At 35.6% G+C, this 16396-nt stretch overlaps 1 protein-coding gene and 4 non-coding genes across 7 annotated transcripts; 3 read left to right on the top strand and 2 right to left on the bottom strand.

The window, feature by feature from the left end:
• The first annotated feature begins 1470 nt into the window (after nucleotides 1-1470).
• On the top strand, nucleotides 1471-1663 carry LOC112127392. The gene has a single exon (XR_002910552.1). It is a non-coding gene; the product is annotated as a U2 spliceosomal RNA (small nuclear RNA).
• Nucleotides 1664-2905: 1242 nt separating this feature from the next.
• LOC112127388 lies at nucleotides 2906-3067 on the bottom strand. Its single transcript, XR_002910549.1, has one exon. It is a non-coding gene; the product is annotated as a U1 spliceosomal RNA (small nuclear RNA).
• A 3639-nt stretch (nucleotides 3068-6706) lies between these two features.
• Nucleotides 6707-6779, bottom strand: Trnav-aac. Its single transcript has one exon. It is a non-coding gene; the product is annotated as a tRNA-Val (tRNA).
• Nucleotides 6780-9600: 2821 nt separating this feature from the next.
• On the top strand, nucleotides 9601-9673 carry Trnad-auc. The gene has a single exon. It is a non-coding gene; the product is annotated as a tRNA-Asp (tRNA).
• Nucleotides 9674-10217: 544 nt separating this feature from the next.
• Nucleotides 10218-14188, top strand: LOC106661161 (putative serine protease K12H4.7). Of its 3 annotated transcripts, XM_024228352.1 has the most exons (10): nucleotides 10218-10401; nucleotides 10467-10654; nucleotides 10833-11068; nucleotides 11451-11586; nucleotides 12381-12572; nucleotides 12651-12766; nucleotides 12835-12967; nucleotides 13029-13198; nucleotides 13270-13389; nucleotides 13993-14188. In XM_024228352.1, the coding sequence occupies exons 1-9, from the start codon at nucleotides 10219-10221 to the stop codon at nucleotides 13380-13382; spliced, it is 1467 nt and encodes a 488-aa protein (XP_024084120.1). In that variant the 5' UTR covers nucleotide 10218; the 3' UTR covers nucleotides 13383-13389; nucleotides 13993-14188. The 3 variants fall into 3 exon arrangements, with proteins under 3 accessions (XP_024084120.1, XP_024084121.1, XP_024084119.1); XM_024228353.1 differs by having other exon boundaries at nucleotides 11472-11586; nucleotides 13270-14188; XM_024228351.1 differs by having other exon boundaries at nucleotides 13270-14188.
• Nucleotides 14189-16396: the final 2208 nt, after the last annotated feature.

The following is a 16396-nucleotide window of genomic DNA, read 5'->3' as shown; positions in this document are numbered from 1 at the left end:
GTCTTGTCAGACGAAGTCGCTAACGCATTGAGCATAGCAACGAATGGAAACCACTAAAAATGCGCGTAAAATCACTCTGGTCTGTTTAAAGATTTCCGTGGAAGAGGACTCAGTGATGAGCCTGTATGGAAATTTTTCTGTAGTGCCTACTGCCTTGTAGTCAGGCGAGGCAGCTTACGCACTGAGCATTGTAACGAATGAAAACCACTAAGGATGCATGCAAAATCACTCTGGTCTTTTTTTTTCATAACGAATAAAAATTGTTTTGCTTTTTAGTAAGGATTTCCGTGGAAGAGGACTCACTGATGAGACTGTACGGAAATTTTTTTGTACTATTGTTGTCAGACGAGGCCGCTAACGCACTGAGCATTGTTAAGAAGTTTTTTAAGGTTTACGTCCGGTAAACTTATTGATTATCGCCAGCCCCCCTCTCTTCCTTGGCTTACATCTTTTCTCATCTTTCTTGGATGTATTAATATTTCTTTTCAATTAATTAAGGTTTTGGTTGAGATAAAAAAGCAAGTGTCACAAGCGGGATTCGAACCCACGACCTTCGGCTAAATACGCCGCTGCTCTACCACTTGAGCTATCGTGACTTCGATCCACTCTGACACCAACTTCCCACCTCAACCCCCACCTTTTGAATTTTCCCACCTTTTTGCCATTTTGTATTATTATTACTAATTTTTTTCTGTTTCTCCATCAGAGTTTCGATATTTTATGGTATAACGGTACCAACTCTCTCTTCACTTTGTCCTATCCTCTTTGTACCTCAGAGCCTCTTCCATTGTGGATAAAATAACAAACACAGAAACAAGTTAAAAACATGATAGTCTGGATAGCATTCACACTACCCCGCTGTATTCGATATTTCTCAGGGTAATTGGGGATAATCCTACCATTCACGCTAATAAATTACTATTTTGTTGGATTCGTGAGGAGCGTTCAATAATAAGGTAGTGTGTTGTTTAGAAAAAAATCCATCCTTTTAGATCATGAATAAAGTTGATAAGCGGTCTGCGGGTACAGACTCTTTGCTGGATACCGTTTTAGTTATCCAGCATAATCCATACTTATTCCTGAAATATTTATTTTTACGCATTTATGTATTGAAATATGAATTAAAGCAGCTTTTTAACTATTTAATTGAAATGAAGTTTTGTATTTCCTTGTAGCTAACAGGAAATTTGTAGAAATGAGCACGACTCAACGCTCTAGCGGCCATTTAGATGAACCTATTTCATGTATCACTTTATAAAACGTACTTTCAGGTTTGCAGGAAGCCATAAATTGATGAGAACTTCAACAGAAATTCTTTTTAGTTGGAAATGCAGTACAGGCTGAATTGAGGTGTAAGGCGATTTTTGTTTTTGGACAGGCAGCGATTGTTTTATGTCTGTCTTGATCAACTTCCCGACGAGTCGGACGGTCGGTGCGGGATAGAAAGTGATTGCGGTACCGTTGGTCGGTATCGCTTCTCGGCCTTTTGGCTAAGATCAAAGTGTAGTATCTGTTCTTATCAGCTTAATCTCTGGTACGACTTCCATAGGGAGTCCAGTAGATTAAACTGATTTTTGGAAAATGACGGAGTGCTAGGGGCTTGCTCCACCTCTGTCGCGGGTTGACCCGGTATTGCAGTACCTCCGGGAACGGCCCATCTAACTAAATATGAATAAAACACTTAGAAAGAACGTGTAACTGAAAAAATTACACTGAATCAAGTAATTTTTTAGTAAAATTCTCTTTCGGAACAAAACGTAATTGATGAAGCCTTTTTAGGTTTTCTTTCGGATACCACACTTCCAAAAAAAAATTTTTTACTACTTCCACAATCGAAGAAAGAGCAAATTTTTTAAGCTAAGATGTTGGATTTTACTTTCGTCAATTTTCTTTGATCTTAAATTACTGCTTGCAATACACAATTAAGGATTCCTAGTAGCAGTCTTCTCATTTTTTTGGGATATCACATTTAATTAGTTGCACGTACAATTTGTATATGTATTGTATCGATGAGCTACAATAACAGTTTTTTGTTTTTTAAATTAGGTACTCAATAAATGGAGAACAATTCACAAAACAATACAATTGGTATTGGACAAAAGTAAGTAATTAATAATAAAAAGTAAGTAATTAATTTACTCCAGCATTTTATTTTTATATTTGTATTTATTTTTTAAATTTCATTTAGAATGTATTAATGAATTGAATTAAAGCTCACTCTCTTATACCGTAAACCCCACCCCCAAAAAAATTAGAGATCTAAAGATGCAGTCTGGTGTGATGTAGGTTTAAGGAAAAACATTTTCTTTATCATGACAACTTTTGATCTTTATTGAGATCATCTAGTTTTATAAACATTGTTTAAAATTATATATATCGTATATGCATTTGTAAATTTAAACCATATCAACAAAGATCGAAACGTGTGGTGTTTAGTGACCGTCATTTAATGATAATTGGGAGATCGTGAGGTGCGATGTGGTGAGACGTAGGTTTTAGAAAAACAGTTTTTTTTATCGCCCATGACACATCTACCCAGAAAACAAATACATATTGAATCCAAAATTTCTAGCATTGTATAAATTCAATTTTTTTTCACACCGTACATATATTTGTATAATTTAAACAATGTTATAAATCCCAGGCCCTGATGATCTCGATAAGAATTTCGAACGTTGGCACGATAAGGAAAATGTTTTTCTAAACTATGTTCTATACTAAGCCTCCATCACACCAGATCTAGTACTACTATTATTCATTATAAAAATTGTTTTTGTTTTACTAACAAAACTTTAAATTCATTAAATTTTGTGGCCCCATTAATCAAACATCTTACAATTAATTTATAAACTATAATGGACGGTATGAGACGAGATATATACGATATTATTTTTTAGAATTAGAACCGGGATAGCGCGTACGCAGTCCCGACTACCAAAAATTACGCGCCCGAGATATCCGCATTTGGGATATTCGCAGAGGTCAGCCAAGCCGAAGTGCAATGGGAAGGCCTCGCCCTGGGGGAACCGCCTTTGTGATCACGGTAACCCCGACGCCAGGTAAGTATGATTCTGTTTCCAGGCACTCTAACTGTATACCGACAGCGTTTCTAGCCATGGACGGGATGTCCAACAATTTCTCAACTCACTGACACTATTCTCGCGATTGTTTATCTCCTGTTGTCAACTCCCCGGATCCTTTGCCTCACAGAATACTCAGATAATAAAAAATATATTAAGAAATTGCTTTCTTAATGAGATAAAGACGTCTTTTAATGTATTATACTTATGTTTTGAAGAGCGTGTAGATTCTCCACCAGAGTGCTCTTCCATGTAACCTGAGATTGGCCAAGAAGCCGCCATATGGCGGGTGTTTTTGAATTTTCTTACCAGCTATGGTTATATAAAATCACTCAGATAAATATTGAATTAATAACAATTAAAACAATTCACAATTTAATAAAAAGTACATATCGCAATGCGCTTCAGAAATGTGCAAGACAAACTATTCAGATCATACAGTACGTAGTGATTAGCAAAAACAAGAAACACGTTTATAAAAACATTTTCTTCATCGTGCCACGTTCGATCTTTTGTTTTTACATGATCTTCTTCAGTACCTGAGATATAACAAACATTATTTAAATTATACAAATACATATAAGATATTTGTATAATTTTAAACACTTTTAATGACTTTTATCTCTATGTGGTATTGCAGTACCTCCGGGAACGGCCCATCTAACTAAATATGAAATCGCTGAAAATAAGGAAGTGATAATAGATGATTATAATTTAAATAAATGGGTGGTGATTAGTGACCGTTAATCGATAATTATTCAGAAATAATTAAATGAATGGATGGAATCCGTTACACCGGGAAGTACAGTGATATATGACTGAGCTATCAGTGTTATAGACTTCCTTTGTACTGAATAAAACCGCCTATGATCAAAGAATATTTACCAGATTTACCGCATCTCCCAACATGTAACAAATCATATAAAACAGCAGAATACAAATTTACGTTTCACAATTTCATACACCACTCTAGCACACACTTTATCTGAGCACTAAATGTTTGGTTCAAATAATTCGTTGGTTTAGTGAGGAGCAGTCAAGAATGAGGTAGTTCAGAAAAAGATCTTTTTTTTTTTTTTTTTTTTTTGCCTCGTTTCAACCTTTATTCGGGTCATCTTCAGGGTCTGAGTGAATTACGTATGTTGATTGGAAAAATTACAATACAGACGTAAATGTAAATTATGAACCAAGTATTTCATTCTCAAATAAAGTGTGGTGCTATTATTGTGGTGTCATGTTGATGTTGTGTGAAATTGTTGTGAAACGTGAATTTGTATTCTGCTGTTTTTATTTGTTTGTAACAGAGTGGGGGATAAATCTGGAAAATTTTCTTTGTTCATCGGCGGTTTTATTTAACGCAAAGTTAATCAAGAATGGGGATTTTCTGGATTGGATTTGTGATTCGGGGTTATTCAATTTTGAAAAGGAAGTTAATTGTTAAAGACAATAACAAAGAAAAGGAAAATATAAAAATAAAATTTCATAACAATTATTTAAGGTTTTTAGTTGTGATGAAAAAAAGTTAATGGCACAAGAGGGATTCGAACCCACGACCTTCGGCTAGATACGCCGCTGCTCTACCACCTGAGCTATCGTGACCTCGATCCACTCGGACATCAACTCCCCATCTCAACCCCACCTGAGTTTTTTTCATCTCAACTAAAAACCTTAAATAATTGTCATGTATTAATTGGTCAAGCGGACCATGAAAATAGAGAATTAATAAAATTTAATAGTTGTGTAATTAATGCTGTGTGTGTCTCTGTTAATGTAACCATTTCTAGAAAGTTGCGTTTATATTTTACCAGAAAATCATTTAATAATATATTAAAATTTAACTAAAAATCTATAGATGTTTCTCAGACTTTCGACATAGTAATAACGAGGGATTTATCCAAATTAAAATTATTTTTATCCCAGGCCTATTATATGATTATACATACTTTAAAGAGAGATTTTTCGCAGTAAGCCATCTGAGATGAAAGAAGTGCTTGCTGGTGAGCCACAAGGGTCGATACTCGCTCCGCTGTTGTGCACAATTTTTACTTCTGACATGTCCACAAATGAGAATGCACTTGACGCCATGTACGCAGATGACACCACTATATTAACAAATCATCTCTTTTCTACACAAGCTTCACTTGTGTTACACAACCACAAATCAACAATTGAAAATGGAGCAATCTTTGGAAAATAACCCGTCAAAGTCACAACATATCACCTTATGATACTTAGACAATGAACCTGTTTCTCAATCCGACAAAACAACTTGGAATCCACACAGTTAAAAAAACGGATACTCAACAAACGATTTAAAATGCTTTATTGCCTACTCAACCAACAATCAAAATTATCATTAAAATCATATCTTTTGAAGACTCAAACCTATTTGGATGTACGGGTGCCAAGCTCAGATCGGTCAAATATTCCAATTAATATCAAATATTCATGGATTACAAATCAAAAATTTTAAGACTGATTGTTTCTTCCCTTTTTATGAAAACGATAACACAGTTCACAAATATTTTCACATGCCAATTGTTTTTTTCATCCATAAACAAATGACAGACGTTTCATAGTAATTACAAAATCACACTAACATACAAATATGATTGATTGATTCCCCATAATTACCACACAAAAAATATGGATAAGAGATCTCTTAAATGGTCTTAAATATTATTTTATTAATCTGAGCAGCTGTCAATGGGTAACTTTCTCTATAACGCCCAAAATGTCACCATTATAAATTGAAATCCAATCTGCTGGTTGTATATGATACATGAAAAATTGTACATGAAATTAAATTAATTAAAAAAACTAACAATCACAATTAAATAACATTTATAAAATTCATGAATTTTCGATCCCGTATGATGTAATTCATATAAATACATATAGTTTGAAATAAGCACCAAAATATAAATGTCATGGGTTTTTTTTTCTTTGAGTATGTTATCTCGCAAAGTTAATGTACATATAATAGTTTGGAAATGATATTGTAATAATACAATAGTATCTTAACAGTACTCATTAACAAAAACGCTACAGGGTACAAAAGGATGTTATCCACATAAGTAAGGCAAAAGGTAACGGGATTTTCAACAGGGAAAAATATTAGGTAGGTAGATACATTTTATTATAATAAAGTTCAATGAAGTCCTGTTTAAGTGTTCTATCATAGAGAGCAGGGCTTTGAAGACAAATGATATTTATAGCTTTATTTTAATTATTATTTGACATGACCAAGTTTTAACATAACTCTTCATCAGGTATTTTATTATAAATTTATAAATACACTGAGAGGCGCAAAAGTGGCCAGCCTTAATGTTTTTAATTATATCTTATACAATACTCCGTCAATTATCTTACAACAATACTTGATTGTTTTAAAGGATTAGAGGTAAATAAAAGCCAGATAAAATATCCCACTTGTGTTTATAATTGGATTTTGTAAATAAATTTTTGAATAGTCAATTTCTTCTTTCTGTCTTTCTAACATTTTAGTGGTTGGATTTTTAAGTTTCAAATTTGTTTGAGCGATAGTTTTAAGTAATATAGATTCAGGGCTAGAATCATAGCATTACAATTAATTAAGGTTTTTAGTTGAGATGAAAAAAAGTTAATGGCACGAGAGGGATTCGAACCCACGACCTTCGGCTAGTTATGCCGCTGCTCTACCACCTGAGCTATCGTGACCTCAATCCACTCGGACATCAACTCCCCATCTCAACCCCACCTGAGTTTTTTTCATCTCAACTAAAAACCTTAATTAATTGTCATGTATTAATTGGTCAAGCGGACCACGAAAGTAGTGAATTAATCATAGCATTGTTGGAAGGTGGAATATGGTATGGTATGGTGTGGTAAGGAAAAGGATACTAGGAAGTAGGGTTTGTGCTCCCCAGGCACTGCAGCCTTCTGGCTTATTGTACCTTCCTAGTTCCTTATTTCAGTCAATAGACTCAATCCTTTTTAGAAGTATCAGGTCATTGACTGTTGCTTCTGCAATTTGATTCCCTAAGTCTTTTCGTATGTTAGGTTAAACCTCCATTGAGCTGTTGCTTCGCCTTCAAAGATGATATGAGTTTTCTCCTCCTCATTACATAATCTGCAAATGGGATCATCGCGGTATATACCCATGTTGTGTAGATGTTTTCTCAGATACCAGTGACCGGTTAGTAGTCCTACCACTCCTCTGAATTTGGCCCTCTCCAATTAATTGCAGCAGTGTTTTTGCCAGTCTCGGTAAGGGTCGTTTCATCATAAGTTTACTATGTCTAGCACCGCTAGATTTTATCCGCTTCTCCTTTTGTTTTGCTTGGATCCATTCTGCGATGGAGGATTCTATATTTGTTTTTGTTATCCCAAGAATAGGTTCGCGGCCTATGTATGGTCTTGCAGATCCTCCTCTGGCCAGACCGTCTGCTTTCTCACTACCCAAAATTCCCCTGTGCCCTGGCACCCAAGATATCAACAGGTTGTTGTGTTTCCCCGGTTTTGGAGATTTTGGATGCATGCACTGACTAATTTTGATGTGATTCTTTTACAAGCTAATGCTTTCATAGCTGCTTGGCTATCTGATCTTATGAGGATTTTTTTGTCAGTGTAACCTCTTTTAAGATTTTCCAGAGCAAAAGCATTGATGGCATGTATTTCCGCTTGAAAGACCAAAGCGTACTTCCCTAATGAGTTTGATTGCTCATGTTTTGGGCTTGTACAGAAAACGCCTGATCTGGTTCCTTTGTTTGTTTTGGAGCCATCTGTGTACCATATCATTGTATCTGATGCTCTCCTGTGTTCTTCCTGTCCTTTATAGTCCATTTAGACTTTATAGGAAGTTGTGAAGATTGTTTCCGGGATCATATAATCAGTCCCTATTTCTAATAATGGGTGTCTGATTTTGTTGATTATGGTTGTTGCCGAATTGTTTAGTTCCTTTCCAATTAATTGTTTCTGGAGCTTAAGTGAGCTTTTCCTAGCCTCTCCTTGTATGAATATTTCCTTTCCAGTAGAGGTAGGTTTAGCAAAGTTTTTAATGCGTTTGTAGGGGTTGTTCTCATTGCCCCTGTGATACATAGGTTTTCTAGTCTTTGTATGCTGCCTAATGTTTGGGTAGCTACTTTTTGTTGAGCTTTGTTCCACCAGATTAGTGATCCATAGGTTATTCTGGGTCTTACTACTGCCGAGCATAGCCAATAGGCCATTTTCGGTTTTAGTCCCCAAGATTTGCCTAAGGTCCTTCTTGTGGTCATTAGCGATATTTTACCTTTTGCTATAGTATGTTGCAGGTGAGGATTCCAGGTTAATTTCTTATCAAAGATTATTCCTAGATATTTAACCTCATTTTTTAATAACAGCATTTCGTTATAGAAGTGTAATCCTTGTATTTTTATATTCCTTTTCTTGGTGAAAGCAATTAAGGTAGTTTTTGAAGGGTTTACTTTAAGTCCCCGTTTTAAACACCATTGTTCTACCAGGTTTAGTGCTCTTTGGGTGAGTTCTTTTTTTTCCATTTATATCAATCCTTTTTTCAATCCATCCTTTTTTCCATTTATATCAATGATCTGCCCGACTCCATCCAGTCCTGTAACTATCACCTATATGCCGATGACTCCCAAATATACATATCCTTTCATCCTTCCGATCTTCACTCGGCCACTCTCAAGATCCAAAAAGACCTAAACAGGGGTGTTGGAAGATGGAAGAAGCAAAGCATATGTGGCCAACTTGCTTAACATTCCCAGAACAATTTTCCAAAGGGTCTTCCTTCGTTACCAAGATACTGGAGGTTACTCAGTATGGCATGGATCAGGTTGCCATCATGCCCTCAGAGAGATGATTGTTTTTTGTTTCAAATGTAATCCGTAATCGAGATTCCACCGCTGTTGAGATCAAGCAACAACTTCAACAAGTTAGAAATGTTAATGTCAGCCCTGTAAGACAAGGAATTTCAAAAGCTGAATTAAGTGCCAGAAGGTCATCTACTATGACCCAAGACAGTGCATTTTCGCAAGAAATCACATCAATTCGTCTGAGGAAAATTGGACTAAAATTTTGTTTTTGGATGGGTCAAGTTTTGTTTGATGCATTCTGTCGGCTGAGACAGGGTTTGGAGAAGGACAGGAGAGCGATGTATCCCCGCAACATTTTCACTTTGGAAAAGCTATTTTGGTTTGGGCTGGCATTTCTATGGAAGTAACGCACAAACTTCATCAAGGGTTCCCTAAGAGCTGTGTGATACATTAAAAATGTTTTATGAGAAGTTATTCTTTATATGCCACTAACTGGCAAAGGTTTTATTTTTACACAAAGCTGGTGACTAATTGTAACAGGCTTCAATTCATGGAGTGGCCAGCATGTATTGGACTGAAACGATATCAAACACCATTAGGACGAGTTGTCAAAGAGAGTAAAATGTTGCCCAGTGATGCCAGAGGATTTGGAGGAATTAAGAATAAAATGCCGCATTGAATGCAAGTGGTGATAAATGCAAAAGAAAGAAATACTATGTACAGAAGTCACGATAGCTCAAGTGGTAGAGCAGCGGTATATCAAACCGAAGGTCGTGGGTTCGAATCCCACTCGTGACACTGACTTTTTTATCTCAACTTAAAACCTTAATCAATTGAAATATATTAAATGGTCAAGCAGACCACGAAACTAGTGAATTTACTATGTACATAACTGAATATTTTCTTCATTGTTTTCATAACTACATTTTTGGTAAAATTGTTTTACTCAGTTTAATTTTTTAATTTTTTTTATTTAGCTATATCTTATATTTTTCTTTAAAAATATCCAGAAATACCAAAAAATAAAAATTATAATGATTGCAAGTATTTACTAAAAAAACAAAAAACTAACAAGGGTGGCCAATTTTTTGTGGTGAATTACAATATGAAATACTTTCTTTAAAAGTTTATATTTACATCTGTACTGTATTTTTCCAATCAACATATGTATTGATTATTCACCCAGGCTCTGAAGATGGCCCAAATAAAGGTCGAAACGCCAGCAAAAAAATGAAAAAGGTGTTTTTCTGAACAATCTCATTCTTGACTACTCCTAACTAATCCAACAACCTTTTTTTATCCTTGAGATTAATAAAAAAACAAAAACTTTTTTTCAAGGCAAAATGATCAAGAAAAGTATTCTTTCCTTAATAGTAACAGTGTGCATTGTACACTGCTCTGCTCTTAGAAGGAATTCGATGAAGCCATTGCCGCCTCATGTTAAACATCATCGTCTCCCTCCAGACATGTGGTTTGAACAAAAGCTGGACCACTTTGACCCGACGAACATGCACACCTGGAATCAGGTATACGACAGTTCGGTCTTTGTAAGAACTTCAACCAACCTGTGATAAACTCTGTCATTTTTAAGAGATACCGAATGAATGATTCATTCATCATAGCCAAGCAGAACGCCCCTGTTTTTCTACTGATTGAAGGCGAATGGGAAGCTTTAGCAGAATGGATGGTGAAAGGTGCTTGGATCGACTACGCTCAAAAACATAAAGCATTATGTTTCCAACTAGAACATAGATATTATGGAAAATCACAACCCACACCGTATGTCTAATATACATTCATTTTTTAAAAAATTCTTGTTTTTCATTATTAAAAATACATATTATCATTATATATAAAAACATGAATTTGTATTTAAATAAATAATTAATTATTTTGGATAATTTTTATGGATGAATATTTTGACACACATTTGATGAATACTTTTTTTCCTCCGTAGAGATATGAGCACTCAAAATCTTAGGTATTTGAGCAGTGAGCAAGCACTTGCTGATCTGGCTAACTTCATTAAAGGGATGAATAAGAAATACGGATTGACGGAGAGGAATAAATGGATCGCGTTCGGTGGAAGCTACCCCGGGTCCTTGGCTGCCTGGCTTCGATACAAATATCCTCATTTGGTACATGCTGCTATTTCTACAAGTAGTCCACTTCTCGCAAAAGCAGATTTAAAAGGTAGCCAATCAAGAGGAGGAGAGAGAGTGAGAGAATGATAGAGGAGAGAGAATCTATAAGCTTTAAAACTTGATATAAAATAAAACTTATTTCGAGTGTCATTGCTGTACATGTACATCCGAACAGTACACTGCTTTTTTTAAAACTATGATGACTGTAATGTCTGCAAGTTGTGTTTAAAAACCAAAATCAGCATACTGTACAGGAAAACACCAGCTAATGACCAAAGTGTGTAGATTACAATCTATGGCCAACCAGGCAAAGCTAGAGCAAATTGAGGTACAAGTTTGCCCATGGACGTAGACGGTAAATGACTTGGATGCACATGTACATCCTTGGCATTCAAAGAGTAAAAAAAGTAACCATGTATTTTTAATTTTAGAGTACTATGAGTCTGTTTCAGTCTCATTATCTACATTCAACGATGATTGTGCACCTTCTGTCCATCGGGCTGTTAAGCATTTTGATAAGTTAGTCAGAGATCCGTCCGGTGCAAAAACATTAACAAAACAATTTAAGTATGTATGATATGCTAACAATTGAAATAATTAAATTCACTAATTTCGTGGTCCGCTTGACCAATTAACATATTACAATTGATTAAGGTTTTTTAGTTGAGATAAAAAGTCAATGGCACGAGCGGGATTCGAACCCACGATCTTTGGCTTGATACGCCACTGCTCTACCACTTGAGCTATCGTGACCTTGATCCACTCGGACACCAACTTCCCTTCTCAACCCCATCTTTTGAATTTTGGCAAAAAGGAGGAAAAAGGGTGCAGTTGAGATGGGAAGTTGGTGTCCGAGTGGATCGAGGTCATGACAGCTCAAGTGGTAGAGCAGTGGCAAATCAAGCCGAAGATCGTGGGTTCAAATCCCACTCGAACCATTGACTTTTTTTATCTCAACTAAAAAACCTTAATTAATTGTAATATGTTAATTGGTCAAGCGGACCACGAAATTAGTGAATTTAATGATTAAAAATGAAGTATACTTCACTAAAGCTCCCGTGGCCATTTCATTTGTCTTCGAGAATCCAACCCGATTACACGACATTTGAAAAATGGCAAAAAAGAGGGAAAATTCAAAGGGTGCGGTTGAGTTGGGAAGTTGGTGTCCGACTGGATCGAAGTCACGATAGCTCAAGTGGTAGAGCAGCGGCGTATCTAGCCGAAGATCGTGGGTTCGAATCCTGCTCGTGCCATTGACTTTTTTATCTCAACTAAAAAACCTTAATTAATTGTAATAAATTAAAATAATATGATTATTTATTAAAACAACATTAAATTAATAATGTGTTTTCATTTTTTAGACTTTGCTCTGATCTCAATGTGAGCAATGGATTAGATGTGTCCTCGTTAGCTGACACACTTTCAAGAAATTTTGGTCTTGTTGTTGTTTACAATGAAGATAACAGAATACCAAAAAGCCCCATGTCTGAAATAACTATTAACGATCTTTGCAACAAAATGGTCGACCCGGGCCTAGGCGAACCATTAGACAGGTAAATATTTAAGGACAAGTTATAATCGATTCATTCGAGTAATTATAGTTTTAATTTATTAATTTATTTATTTTCAAGATATGCAGCTGTTAACAAAATGCTGCTTGCAGCGACTAAAAGTGAATGTTTAAATTTTACATATTCCCAGCAAATAGAGGAACTCAGAAATACAGTCTGGGACCACAGCAAAGCAGGTGAAATCTTAAATTGCCTTAAAGCAATTAAGTGAATTCACCAACTGTTTATTTTTCATTAAACATAGATCGTCAGTGGATTTATCAAATGTGTACAGAATTCGGTTTCTTTCAAACTTCTACTAGCCCTGATGAACTTTTTGGTTCTAACATACCATTGTCATATTTCACAAAACGGTGCCAAGATATGTTTGGTCCAGAGTAAGTCAATAAGAAATAATAAATTGTGGTACATAATAGTATATTTTAAACTGTATTTTAGAATTAACGAACAGGTTTTAAACGATGGAATAATGAGAACGAACATTATGTACGGTGACGTTCATTTAAAAGCAACGAGAGTTTTATTTGTTCATGGCAGCATTGATCCTTGGCATGTGCTTGGAATCACCGTCTCAAACAAACCTGAAATACGAGCAATTTACATAAATGGTTTATATTTGATTTCATATTATACATTTTGATTTTGTTAAAGAAAGTACAAAATAACTTTAATATTTTAGGTACTGCTCACTGTGCTAACATGTACCCACCATCACCAAAGGATCCTCCTCAATTGACTAAAGCTCGGGTCAATATCGTTAATCAAATTGGAGATTGGCTTAGCACTGACTAGTGCTTGGGTTTTATTGTAAATTAATATTTAGCTACTAAATATGCACAAATAAAATTAGTTTAATAATTGAGTTGGTGAACTTATGCTGAACAAGCACTGGGTCACTTATTGGGTCATTCTTCACTTGCAGGTTTGACAAACCAGCGAGTGTAGGCAGATCAATAAGAAACCTAGTGCCAGTTCAGCATGGGCTTAAAACAACTTATGTTTTAACATTAAACAATTTATACAGTTTAAAGGTTGATCATGCTTTCATACACATTGTGAGAAATGTAATATGTATTTCAAGTACAACAAGTTTCACTTTAGAATTAAACATCATCAGTTTTTCACTTATTTTGGTTTTCTTATTTTTTTTCTAATTTTTATTCTCTATTTCTATCACCTCTGGATTATTTTACTTTTTTTAACTTAGTAAAACTGGTAAATTAAGTTAACTAGTCTCTCTATACAAATGAATATTCAGCGCTGCCATTTTTTTTTTCATTCACAGCAGTTTGACAACAGACAAACATGATTTTTATATTAGCTCATTAAAGGCTAGTTTTAGGGTTTCTTCAACCTGCTCCATCTTCCTTTTAGATTCTTCTTGATGGAATGTAGTGCTTGGGTTTTATTGTAAATTAGTATTTAGCTACAAAATATGCACAAATAAAACAAATTTAATACTGGTGAGTTGGTGAATTTATGCTGAACCCTGGGTCACTTATTGGGTCATTCTTCACTTGCAGGTTTGACAAACCAGCAAGTGTAGGCAGATCAATAAGAAACCTAGTGCCAGTTCAGCATGAGCTTAAATGTAAGTTAATAACTACAATTAATTAAGGTTTTTGTTGAGATAAAAAAGTCAATGGCATGAGCGGGTTTCGAATCCACGATACCACTTGAGCTATTGTGACCTCAATCCACTTGGACACTAACTTCCCATCTCAACCCCACCTTTTGAATTTTCCCTCCTTTTTGCCATTTTTCAAATGTTGTGTACAGTTGGTGTCCGAGTGGATCGAGGTCACGATAGCTCAAGTGGTAGAGCAGCGGCGTATCAAGCCGAAGATCGTGGGTTCGAATCCCGCTCGTGCCATTGACTTTTTTATCTCAACTAAAAACCTTAATTAATTGTAGTACATTAATTGGTCAAGCGGAACACGAAATTAGTGAATGTAAGTTAATAAATTAATGCAGTTCAAAGGTTGATTATGCTTCATACACATGGTGAGAAATGTTATGTATTTCAAGTGCAACAAGCTTCACTTGAAATTAAAAATCAGCAGTTTTTTCACTTGTTTTGGATTTCCTATTTTTTTAAATTCTCTATTTCTATCATCTCTGGATTCTTTTACTGTTTTTATCTTAGTAAAACTGGTAAGTTAAGTTAATTAGTGTCACTATACAAATGAATATTCAGTGCTACCATTTTGTTTGTGGTGTGGCCAACCAAGACAGCAGTTTGATAACAGACAAGCATGATTTTTATGTTAGCCCATTAAAGGCTAGTTTTATGCTTTCTTCAACCTGCATTATCTTCCTTTTGATTCTTCTTGATGGAATGTAGTTGCACACTGTCAATAGTGATTGGGGATAGTCTAGAGCAGGGGTCGGCAACCTGCGGCCCTTTGCAACTTTTTGCGCGTCCTGCCAAAGCCCAATATAATTTTAGGAAAAATCAACAAACTTAAAGTGTGAGCGAGCCGAAATGTGGCCGGTGACAAAAATGCGCGCTAACAGAAGCATAGTGGGCCTATTTTACTACGCAAGTTTAATCCCCACTCCCCATAATAATATTTATACTCGTATCTGATATAAAAGCACTATTTAAGTTACATTTGAATGTGTGGCCCGCATAAAAAAATTTATTTTGAAAATGGCCTGCCATCCGAAAAAGGTTGCTGACCCCTGGTCTAGAGGGATGATACCCAGCCTTCTTCCTTTTTTGAAAGCCTCCATGAAGGTTGACCATAGGGTCCTTTACCAAAGGATTCTGCCAACTTGGTCTTCTCTTTTTGCACCTGCTCATTGGTCGTCTCCATTTCTCGCCTTCTCTTTGCAGGCAGGCTTTTGCTGAGGATATGCAGGAATTTTTCAAAGCCACGTGTAGCATTTCCTTCTAAATTTAAGGAGTCTTTTTTTGGCCATTGTCCTCCGAAATCTCTTTAACTTGCAATTTGAGCAACTTTATCCTGTGAGATCATTCCAATCTCTTCCAGGAGTGTGCTGCTCTATCCTCTTTGAAACCTCAATTGTGACAGCTGGGGGAACGCTTTTCAACAGATGACTTTCTCTTCACTGCTTGGTTTATTTTGAGGCTCTACAGCCTCTGTTTCCTTTTGGTTTAATATTTGGGATCATGTGAATTCCAATGAATAGCTAGGGATGTAGTCAACCCCACAGAGTACATAACAATGATTATTAGCAATTTATTTAGAAATCGTTAGATGCGGTCTGGTGTGATGTAGGTTTCAGAAAAACATTTTCTTTATCGTGCCAACGTTTCGATCTTTATTGAGATCTAATCACCACACATTATTAGCAATGCATGATCGTTGTCAAGAGAAAAAGAATAAACGAAAACATAATAAGAATTAAAGTGAGGTTATAACATTATTCACTACATGCTAGTACACCATCAAAAAAGATTAAACATAATAGTAAAACTACTTCTAATAGAAAACAAACCTAGGGAAAAGTCTTAATGGTAAAGGGACAAAAAGTCGGATATAATAAAGACATATATTATATAAAGGAAATTGAGTGAATGAATTGGAGGGGTCAGAAATTGAATTCCAAAATTAGGTCTAATCTATATTTCCAGGCGTGGTGGACATACTGCATGAGCGCCCGTGGATCTGGGCCATCCAACAGATTTAACAGAGAGCTCCTAGAGAGGGTAAAAGATCCTTATCTCGCCCAATATTGTTCATTCGGCCATAAAATGCAGTTTCCACAGATTGAGAATTGCAAAGGGCACATAACCCCTCCTTGCCCCTCAACCAAAGTGCAGAGTTCAAGTTAAGGGC

The sequence above is a fragment of the Cimex lectularius genome, unplaced genomic scaffold (genome assembly GCF_000648675.2).
Source record: "Cimex lectularius strain Harlan isolate CLEC.00 unplaced genomic scaffold, Clec_2.1 scaffold1, whole genome shotgun sequence".
Classification (NCBI taxonomy): Eukaryota; Metazoa; Arthropoda; class Insecta; order Hemiptera; family Cimicidae; genus Cimex; species Cimex lectularius.
This window is presented reverse-complemented; position numbering and strand designations above follow the sequence as displayed.

What these genes read in the sequence shown, in the direction of transcription:
- LOC106661161 (XM_024228352.1), top strand. Translation starts at nt 10,219, where the DNA reads ATGATCAAGAAAAGTATTCTTTCCTTAATAGTAACAGTGTGCATTGTA. An exon ending in CAAGATATGTTTGGTCCAGA is followed by an intron (nt 12,968 to 13,028) that starts GTAAGTCAATAA and finishes ACTGTATTTTAG; the next exon opens with AATTAACGAACAGGTTTTAA. An exon ending in ACGAGCAATTTACATAAATG is followed by an intron (nt 13,199 to 13,269) that starts GTTTATATTTGA and finishes TTAATATTTTAG; the next exon opens with GTACTGCTCACTGTGCTAAC.